Genomic DNA, 11186 nt, shown 5'->3' on the forward strand with positions numbered 1-11186 from the left:
TAATGTATTATACATATAACCAATAATTCAATTATATATAACAATAGTTATGAACTTAAATTATATACATGGATATTTTTAGGAAAAATATAAAAAGTTAGCTGAAGCAGCTAAGAAACAAAGTAACGAAGAATCAAAGAGGTGATAATTACTAGTTATTGACCGTAATATATTAACATTTAAAATTATGATCAGTCAAATAATTCAAATCAAATTTCTAATAAATAGAGAGATAAATTATATATATATTTTTTTGTTTTTTAAAATTACAGTAAAGATGAAGTTCATGAAACAGGAAGTCGAAAACCTCAGTTATTTAAGGGAGAGCCAAAGAAGCCTCCACAGTAAGTTATATTGATAAGTATGTAGACTATGATGTAGTACTCTCATAAAGTACTAATGAATACTAATGAACAGATCTTTCCTATAAATATTAGAAAAGTATTTGGCATTGGTAAAGTAATAAGTGTAGGATTTTGTATTGCATAAAACACTGTTAAAGTTTGAACTTGTGTGTAGATCCTATAACTTTCTATAATTTTTATTGTATGAGGTACTGTTTTATTGTTTGTTTCTGATCAAACTGTTGTTTGTTTTATTAGGAGTGGATACAGCTTATTTACAACAGAAATGTTAGGTGCTGTTACTGATGTTGATGCTAAGAATAGAATGGCCGTCACAGCACAGAAATGGAATGCTTTATCTCAGAGTGAGAAAGATAAATATCGAAAGAAAAGTCAAGAAATGATGAAGAAATATAATAAAGATATTGAGAAGTTTATAGCTGTATGTATTATTCTAAATTATTTACTTTAATAATCTTAAAGTTCCATTACATATTAAAGGCCATATCGGCAGGATAAGCATGGTAAATTAGCCTCAGTCAGGTAATGGGATAAAAATTGGCCAAAAAAAATGAGTATCAGTAAAATTATTGCCCAATATTAGACCAAACTTTTTATGAATTTTGAAGTTACATACAAAAATGAATTTTGAGTTTTTTTTAAGTATTACTGTTTCTTTGCTTCAAATTGCAAAGTAAAAAATATGTTATTACCAAAAAAATAAAGACATGAAAGATTGTGTATATTAGAAAATTTATTTGCATGAAATTCAAATAGAAAAAAGTTTCAAAAAATGATTTGTATGGTTTAGAACAGAGTGACAATTTCAAATTTTTTTAGGCATTTTTAAATTACCCTATATTATACAACAACAAAAAAATGCCAACCTCATTCACCAAGTACAATTTAATTAAAAATAATAATAATAATAATAATAACAATAATAAAATCTGAAAGCAGTTGATAAAAATAATTTGTATTTGATCCAGGAACAGTAATTGAACTGTTCTGTCAATCTTGTTTGATTGTTTCTACAATTAAAACTCACATGCACAAGGAACAATGTAGAAATCAGATAAACCACAAAATAGTTAATAATCTGATTATTGTCAATCATAGTTATCAATGACAAGTTTTATACTTCACACAGATATATTTTTTTCTTGTGAACAAAGATGAATAAATTAATTTTTATAAAAAATGCAGATATCATATGTTTATTAATTTATATCCTACAGCTAATGCTTTATTCAAAAAAGAAAAGTATTAATATTATTACACTATAATAAAAACAAAGGCCATATCACAATTGTAGACTATATATATGATGTGGTTTTATATATGTGGGGGTTAGATGAGTAACATTCCTAAGCTGTTCAGAAAATAAACAAGGAATTGCAGGGGAGATGAGGGAGACAACAGTTGGTGACGGTGCAAAAAGGATAAAAGACATTACAAATGCCAGAACATCATTGTTTTATCCATAAGACGTTTGAAGATTTAGCCAAACGCTGGAAGATTATTGTTACTTCTATTTCTATCATTAATCCTACCTATATATATTTAAATTTTTGAATTCCAAATATTTTTATCAATTACCTTGATTTTACATAAATTAATTTCCTGCATTTTTAATATTTTATTAATTATAGGGTTTGTCAGAAGCTGAACGAGAGGAATATTATAGACTTAAAAGTAGAACGAAGGGTTCTAGGTCTGCTGCAAAAGCTGCAAAAGATCAAGCAGCTGCAAAACAAGCACAAACCAAGGTATGATTATTTTCATAAAAAGTCTGAATGAATACAGCACAGATTCCTATTGTGGTACACTTTCAATAGATCACACTACTTCATTCACAATAACAAGAGTTCAGTATCTACATAAAGAATAGCAATGGATCAACAAAATTTTCATTCTATCAGGCGATTACTGTATCAAAAGTTCATTGTATTATATTTCATCTTATCATACATCATACTATTTCAGATTCTTTATAAAACAAGTACAATACAAAATATTAAGGTTACCATAACATAGCAGAGCAAAATAATTTATTATATATTGATTAATTTTAAAATTTAATGTTTTGTGTAATGAACATTAATATTGAATAGTGAGTGAATAAATTGCATTTGTCTCAAAATGTAATTTAAAATATTCATATGTTTTGAATAAATCGTATATTACAAAACAGTTTCATAATCTTGTTCTCAATTCTGCTGTTCATTGCCAGTTACAAAAGAATTGATCACTCCAGATAAAAATGTCAAATATCCTTAACTAAATTAATAAATGAAACTTCCAATTGGTTAATTTATGTTGAATTAATTTCAGGAATATAACAACTACATGATTATATTTTACATTCTTGAATTTATTCAGTTTGACATTGAATTAAACAGTCTTTTATGTCTGTTATAGACTAGGGCTATAACTTTGACTACTGTCAGCAGCTCAACTCTGATATTTCTTGTTGCTTCACAATATTCCCAGGATATTTTTGCAATTTTTATAAGCTGTATTCAAAAAAATTATAATAATAAAATAATAATAACACAAAAAATATTGTTGTTTACTATTAATTTACTATGCATTATTTTAAATACTTACAAAATGTATAAATGGCATTTAAAATAAACTATTTGTATTTCAAGAAGATCTATATTATCAAGAGTAAATCTTTTAGGTTTCATCATACATAAAATATTTTACTTAGCCCAAAAAGAAAAAAAATCTAGAAAATGTAGTTGACGTTCTTTTCCAGCTGCACCATTTTATTTATGTGTAAAAAATCGAATTTTACCAAAATATTTCATGTCAATTAGTTATTGACTCCAATCTAGTTTTTATATGTATATATATATATATTTTTATCATAGTATGAAATTGTTCTTTCTTCAAATCAATATATATTTTTTGCACAGAAAGATTCACTTCAAGTATTAAACATTCTTTTTGATTCCACTTAATTAAATTTCTCTCAGAAATTTGATACAGAAAGCAGTATTACATACTAAATTTTTCATATAAATTTCTGAATTTTATTAAAAATAAATGTAAAATGTCTTCTGTTTATAAAAGCAATTATAATTTTTTTTTCTATCTTTTCCTTCATCCAAAAATTATCAATTAATATTTTAGAATCAGTTTTTTTTAGTAGTCAAAGAAGATTCTGCTGGTGCAATTAGTTTTTAAAAGGTATCAGTTAAATGAAGCATAAGCTAAAGAGCATCTTCAATATAGTACAGAAATAATTTCACCCATAAAAATCAGATACCTGTTGTACAAAACAGTATCTGATTTTTGTTACTGCATATAACTGCATACATGTATTTTCTCTTCATTTGATTTTACTGTTATCTTCAATACAGCAATTGCTTATTTCTTTATTAAAAAATAAGTGGATGAAAGCTCATACTCATTCTTAATATGTGATTCTACATACAAAATTACTAATACAAAAATGAAGCTCATACTTTTATACAAAAATATTAAGATTCATTTTTTTAAATTCGTGTATATTATGTGTGTGTGTACTTTAACATACCATTTTTCATCTGCTAAAGTATCAAAAGTATTTAATTTATTGAATTAAAGAACTATTAAAAATTTTTGAATATGCCAGTTCAAAAAGAAACAAAGTATATAAGAGAAAATAACTTCAGTTGATGAATAGTGGAAAGGAATCAAAGAAATAACAAACATATTATTCATTAGTGTTCATTGTATCCAAAAAAATATCTTCACTAAATAGCAATTTTTAAATCATATTCATTTAATAGAATTCATAAATTTTTATTAAAATTCTGATTTTATTATCTCAAAAATCTTGCTTGTATTATATGCGTAATGTCTCATCTTAATTATAGCGAAATAAGAAGAAAGAAACTGAGTCTGAAAGTTCAGATGATTCATCTGGTGATGACGACGACGAAGAAGAAGGCTCAGAAAAATCCGGAGAGGACGAAGAATCCGGTTCAGGATCGGATGATTCTGGAAGTGATTCAGATGACGACGACGACGATAATGAGGATTCAGATGAAGAGAAGAAGGTAAGCTCTCTCATATTGACAGCATAAAAGTTAAAATATTTTTTATCTCAATCATCAAAATTTGTTATTTTAGGAAGGTGAAGAAAGTAGTTCTGGTGACTCTGATAGTGATAGTGACAGTGAAAGTAGTAGTGATAATAGCAGTGAATCTGGTTCAGAAAGTGAAAACTGAACTAGAATTGAAGCTATATTTAAAAATGGCATGCTCACTCCACTGAAGAATTGGTAAAAATTTGTCCTCAGTTTTTATTCCCTAACCACAAGTGCCTGGTTGTATGGCTGAAACTTGGTTAAAAAGAAAAATATTCAAAACCAAATCACCAAAGAGAATTATTTGATAATTAAGATTTAATGGTAGCAGGGTAAGATCAGGATATCCTATAAAGAAAAAAAAACAAATGCAATGGTTTCCGAATCATTATAAAAAATAATTAATGTTAAAATATTTTAATGTTTATTAAATTCAGATTTTTTTCTGAAATGGATTGTTTTGCCAATAACAATTATAGTGCAGAAAATAAGAATCATGGATAAGCTGTAGAATCTCAACTAGGATTTTAGAATTTTACTTTTTAAAATCATTCCCAGAAAAATAAAACGAAAAGTAAGTTTGTTGTGATGTTTTATTAATAAGAAATAAAATGTAGAGCCAATGCCAAAATTGTTCCTATCCCATTTAAAGTTTAGATTTAGTATAGGTTGTAAAATTAGGGAAAGAGAAGTAGATAATGTCAATGTCAATTTGATAAAACAAATAAATGTTTTGTTTTCATTTTATTTTATATATATTTGTTAAAAATTTATTTACTCCTAAAAATCTAATTGCTAAAAACTGAAATTGTATATATATATCTACAAAATTCTCTTTTGTTAGTTATTGAAATTGTAAGTACCAAAAAAAAAAAAAAATGATTTTTACAGCATTTCTAATTGTGACAACAATGCGTTTACTTAAAGACCGACATATTTGGCTAATTGGCTTTTATATACATCTCTGCATTTATATTTTAAATCAGCACAGTATAGATAATTTGCCGTAACAGAAAAAGCGTGACGAAGAAAGAATGTTTTCATCTTATTTTGATCCGCCATTTGTAATGGATTAATGAAAAATGGTGAGCATGTTTATCCGTTATAAATTTTTTAAAGCCATTTTATTGATTATTCGTTTTACTAAAATATATTCCTTAGCATAATTTAAACCAAACAGCAAAGATAAGGTTTCATATTACTACTTAAATGAGCAATGTTTTTCAAACGTTAATCAATCATAACACTGTGTGTTTTAGAGGGGAAGAAAAGAGATATGTAAAACAAAAATATAAATCTAGTTGTATGCACTGGTAACATTTTTATTTAAATTTTAATTAGAATATTTTTATATTTTTGGCTATGGGCTTTAATAATAATTAATAATAATAAGAATAATAGTGATGTCAAATGGATGTAAATTGCTTTGGATGATTTACCATTTTTGTAAACTCTTCTTGGTATATTGTTTAATGATTCATCAATTAAAACATTATTGTTATATCATTTTACATGTTTTTGAATTACTATTTACATCACAACAAATTTACATCTCCATTTTTCTATATTTCTAACTGTTAGAAATTGATATGAAATGTAAACAAAAATTGGTTGCATTTTAGTGGCTGAACTTATTCTGCTTAAAACTACATTTTATATACATATATCATAAAAATAATTCTGCTAATACGTAGAATATACCCTTGTCCGAATTTTTATGTAGGGTATTGTAAAAACAATCAGTTTTGATATCCCAAAAGTGCAGAAACTTTATTTCCCTTGCTTGTTACTTTATTGTGAGTAAAATAAAATAAAAAAAATCAATTGTCATATTCTGTCTTGGAATTTTATTACTGTATTTCCTTCTTTAAAAAACGAATTTTACAACTTATAGAACTTATTGTTTCTATCATAGCATTTAAGGTTTTTTGCTCCAAATTATTGTTTGTACATTGTTTAAAAACTCTTTGGACACAAGTTAACCCAATATTTTTGGATTAGAATATGTTCTCTCGTATTTTCAAACGCAGCTGCCAAGAAAATTCACACTGTTAGCAGGAAGACAATTGGTAACTTCTTCAATTATTAAGTATCATTTAAAATATGCTCTGTTTTGGATGAAGTTCAGTCAAAAACTATATTAGATGATGGAACAAATATCTTTTACATCAGTGCTACAGCTCATACATTACACGAAAGAATTAGAAAGGGTTATATATATTAAATAATAGAATTACAATAGAATTAGCTAAGCTAGTAGTAACAGAAGGCTATTCCCCAGACCAGGATCTTATCCAACTAAACTGCTATCCCATGAAATCCTTAATTTTTCTTAGAAAATCCTTAAAATTCTAACGCATATCAGCATAAGCAAACTAAATGACACCAGGAAACACTTTTGTGATTTAATTATTTTCACACCGCCACCCTTTACATTCAAAGCTTTTTGTACCATGTATTGCCCCAAGAAGCTTGATATATCAAGCAAAAATGTCTGCCAAACATTTTTTTATAATAATTTTACTGTTGTTATTTCATTAAACCATTTGTTTTTGCAAAGATATTTTAGCTCGATTATACATATTTTTACAATTTGTCTACACAAGAGGATGCAGATGCCATTTCAAAAGGATTATCACATTTTCACACGGGTGCAGCCACCTCAAAATATTTTTCTGGAATCTCTTTTGGCGCATCCTTACAACTAAGGGCCCGATATGTATTTGTAATTCAAATACCAAACCAACGGCCGATTATTTTATTGGGTTATTAAGACTAAATAATTGCTAAGCGATTTGGCAGGAAGCAGGCCACCATTTCTTGTTAAACATAAAATTTTATTCTTCTAGAATATTTTAAAAAATAATTCATATTTAACAAGAGAATCGGTTGGGCATGATATTTACAAACCATTTCCACAATTTTTCTTTTGGAAATGGTTTTTAAATATGCCAAACCGATTCAAATTTGAAATTACTGTAGTTTGCACCGGGTGCGAATTTCGCGTCTTAGTGACGTAGTTTCCGGTAAATGTTCAGTGAATTTTTTTCACACCAATCAGAACGGCAGATTTGTTGACGCAAAGAGAAAGGGAAAATCCGCAATGACGGCAACAAAATTTCTGTATTCATTATAATTTTTTTTAATATGTAAATTACCGTTGGCCAGTTTAAACGAACTTCACTACCTGCTCAAAACCGGTTTTGTTTTCGGCACTAGTATAGAGAGGTTTCAACGAGTGACGTCCTGAGCTCTGGCGCCATCTTTGTTTTATTTGTGTTTATTCGCGCTTTAGCTGGAGTCTTGTGTTGTTTGTCGCGAATATCACTATGGTAAATTGTGTAATTGGGTATAACTAGTTTTGACATTCTAACTCAAGAACAAATTTCCGTCATTATTGGTCATCGAGGACTCCAAACTGAGGAGCTTTCACGACGAAGGCAATTTGCACGGCTCTCCTGAATTAACCAGAAAAATTTCAATACAGATAAAGTGAATATCAATACAAGATTTTGTCAAACACATTTCATTTCAGGTAAGCAGTAGCATTTGATTACTAGTTATAAGTAAATGATTAGATAAAATTTAGCACCAGTATCAAAGCGTGTACAAGTGGGGATAATCGCTTAACAGATGAAGAATTAGAAATGAATTTTGAACCAATTGTCCTTCAAGTCTAATTTACATAAATAAAAGTGTGCCTATTTTTTAAGATATAAACCAATAATTTTTATTGTTCATTTACAAATAGCTAATTTCTGTGTTTTATTATTATTTTTACAATTTTATTTTTATAATTTTGTGAAAATATGTTTATTAAAAAAATTCAATATTTGTTTTATATAATAAAATTGTGCGCCTTACCATACTATCCGCCACGACAGTACAGAACTGCGGCTCCCATGCATTTTGCAAAACCTACATTTCGGCTCCAACTGAACTCTTGCTTGCCCACCCCTGGCATACATAATGCATCTCTTGTTATAAAAATGTCTAAATGCAGTTGCAACTAAAAGTTTATTCTGTTGAACCAAGAGGCTGATTCAGGGCACGTTTGAAAATTGTAACCGGAGTTACCGGTAACACCGGTTACAATTTCCAAACGCGCCCCAATCTCTAATTTCATCAGTATAATAAGTTCTATTAATAGACTATAGTCAGAGCAAACTAGTATTCATTTTTAAAAAATAAATAAATGAATTTTATTCAATGAAATAATGATTATCCGAAATATTCAGCTATTTTGATGCAGCAGTTTAATTTTGTTTCTTGATAAACTTTTGATGTCGTGTGCCTAAACTATCTAAATTCTTTCTGTTTCGTTTTGATTTAAACGCCGAAAAGGGCAGATACAACCATTGCTAAAGTTAAAAACGGGAGGAAAGGATCGCCGTTGTAAGACGATTCTTCTCTTTCAGTGAATTCTCTTGCCCGTTCCTCTTCTTCGATCTTTCTTTTCTTGCTTTCCGGCTCGCAATTTTCTGCGTCGTCAGCACATCTCTTTCTGTTGATCGTTTTAACATCTGTCTCAATCTCTTTTGTTATTACCATGTCTTCGTTTTCTTGGTAATCTGAACACCCGGATCTTTCTGGTGTAACCAACGTTTTCGATTCGGGAATATTTTTCATTCTCGCTCCTGCCCGAGTTTCTTCGTCCGGATTAAAGGAATAATTTTGATTTAAAACATTTTCAGATGTTGGCAAGGAACTTAGAAGAGACTTTTCTCTTTTGTATCTTTCCCATTCTCTTTTTGATCTTTCGATGTAAGGCTTCTTAGCTTCGAATTCCAGTTGTTTCCATTTTTTCGCTAATATCTTTACCGCTTTTGTCACTCGCCTTACTCCCGCGGCTCTAAGTTCCGGAAGATTGTCGACGCAATAAGAAAGGAAGGAGGACATCGGTCGCTTGAGATGGCTCCTTCCTCCTCTTTCTCTTGGCATGCTCGGTGACATCCTTATTGGCACACAGGAGCGAGTTCCGAGTTCACCGTGTTCGTTTCTTGTTACCATATTTCCTTTTAATTTTTGCCGAAATTCTATTATTGTAAACACAGAAATCTCTAACAATTACGTAAATATTGTTACGTTTTAACTAAAATACGTCGTTTTTACTTAGTTGTGTGACGTTAATTCAGAAAAGTATTGTAAAATACTTTTGTTTTGTTTAATTTGTATGCACGTGGGCGATCGCGCTGTCGCATACAATTTCCCGTAGAAAGGCGTCGAGAAGGGATGCCTTTCTATGGGAAATTGTCCCATAAAGTTTGAATTATTTATATTAAACTATTACATTTACTGGTTTTAAAAATAGTTACTAACAAAAATTAAGACGTAATTAATTAATACGAAGAAATGGGACGTTTCTGCTCCAATCTGATATTCCTGGCAACACTAAAACACGACCCCAAGAAAAGCGTCCTCTCGTGGGATAATGATAATTTATTTTAAACTTTTTATTACAGTGGCTAGAATATATAGTGTGTCGTTCGCTATAGAGCTAGTGGAACTGCGTTGAGCGCCACCTGTACGCAGGCAAAGGAAACTTTTTCGGGAAAACACGAACGTCTTTGGGTTAGATACGTACTGTGACGCGGTGCTTGTTTTCTGCCTGCGATAATGAAAAACAGCTTTCTGCCACACAAAACTTCAAAAAATAACTGTTGTGTGGTCGGTTGTAGTGTTACCTATATTACTGCGCCGCCAAGTACAAAGTTTTATTCGTTCCCGCATGAATAATAGGCCTACCCTGAGACGAAAGAGAAATGGCTGACTGCAATTTAATTCCTGAGGTTAATTACATAATGATGTGTTGCATTCTAACCAATCTTCAACCTCCTGTTAACCTTAGTTGGCTCTATTTTAAATTTAGTTCTCTAATGTAAAGTTTAGTTATTTTCTTTTTTTATGTTATTTTGTTCATATGCCAATTAATATCTGTCAGATTATGTGATATTTGAATTTACGAGATCTGTGGAAGAAAGGAGTAAGAAGCAAAATTAGTATTTTGAGGAAATGATCAGAATTTCCCTATTAATACAATACTATTAGCTATTGCTATGGTCCTTATTGAAGTTCCTTTATATATATGGCTAGTTACAAATTTCATTATTTACCATGAAATAGATATATAGTTTACTTCTTCCACACCACCCTTTAAATTGTACAAAATTAAGAGTATAATAAATATAAGAATATTAATACTGCTCAGTCCCAATGATCTACAGACACTTCTCGAGTTACGACCATTCGCACTTATGACGAAAAATTTCATTAAAACATTTTAAAAATGTACCAATTTTTTTATAGGTTTCGTGGAATATATATCATATACATATATATCTTGCACGCTTTTGGCGATTGATTGCGTCATCTTTAGTTTTGTTGTGTAGTTAGCCATCTTACACAAGCACACGCGAAGGGTAACTAACTGTTTTATTGAAGTACAGTCACTTCTTGACTGTCGAGAAGTGACTGTATTGACTAATGCAGGCATTACTTTGACCTTAAACTGCAGAACGTATGTATATATTATTAAATATATACTTATGAATAATATATAAATTTAGAATTTATCAAATTTCTATTTATTAAAATATAAATAGTTTTACATGTAACATACAAAATTCATACAGGATAAATTCATATGTTGCGAGAATGCTATTATTCCTCAACAACAATCAAATGAACAAAATGATGAAACGAAAGTAATGAACATGAAGTACTGAACTTTAAAATTATCACATTGAAAAATCACTGGTAA

At 29.2% G+C, this 11186-nt stretch overlaps 2 protein-coding genes across 2 annotated transcripts in view; one reads left to right on the plus strand and one right to left on the minus strand.

The window, feature by feature from the left end:
* Positions 1-6256, plus strand: part of LOC136968676 (nucleolar transcription factor 1-A-like) — a 66849-nt gene extending 60593 nt beyond the window's left edge. The window contains exons 12-17 of the mRNA XM_067262678.1: positions 83-141; positions 273-344; positions 603-786; positions 1997-2113; positions 4214-4396; positions 4470-6256. Coding sequence (XP_067118779.1) covers positions 83-141; positions 273-344; positions 603-786; positions 1997-2113; positions 4214-4396; positions 4470-4568 — 714 coding nt within the window. The 3' untranslated portion in view covers positions 4569-6256. The remainder of the gene's footprint in view (positions 1-82; positions 142-272; positions 345-602; positions 787-1996; positions 2114-4213; positions 4397-4469) is intronic.
* Positions 6257-8755: 2499 nt separating this feature from the next.
* On the minus strand, positions 8756-9436 carry LOC136968696 (uncharacterized). The gene has a single exon (XM_067262705.1). It carries the CDS (start codon positions 9434-9436, stop codon positions 8756-8758), a length of 681 nt encoding a protein of 226 aa, XP_067118806.1.
* Positions 9437-11186: the final 1750 nt, after the last annotated feature.

This window comes from Centruroides vittatus, unplaced genomic scaffold (assembly GCF_030686945.1).
Source record: "Centruroides vittatus isolate TY-2023 unplaced genomic scaffold, ASM3068694v2 contig_1506, whole genome shotgun sequence".
Taxonomy (NCBI): Eukaryota; Metazoa; Arthropoda; class Arachnida; order Scorpiones; family Buthidae; genus Centruroides; species Centruroides vittatus.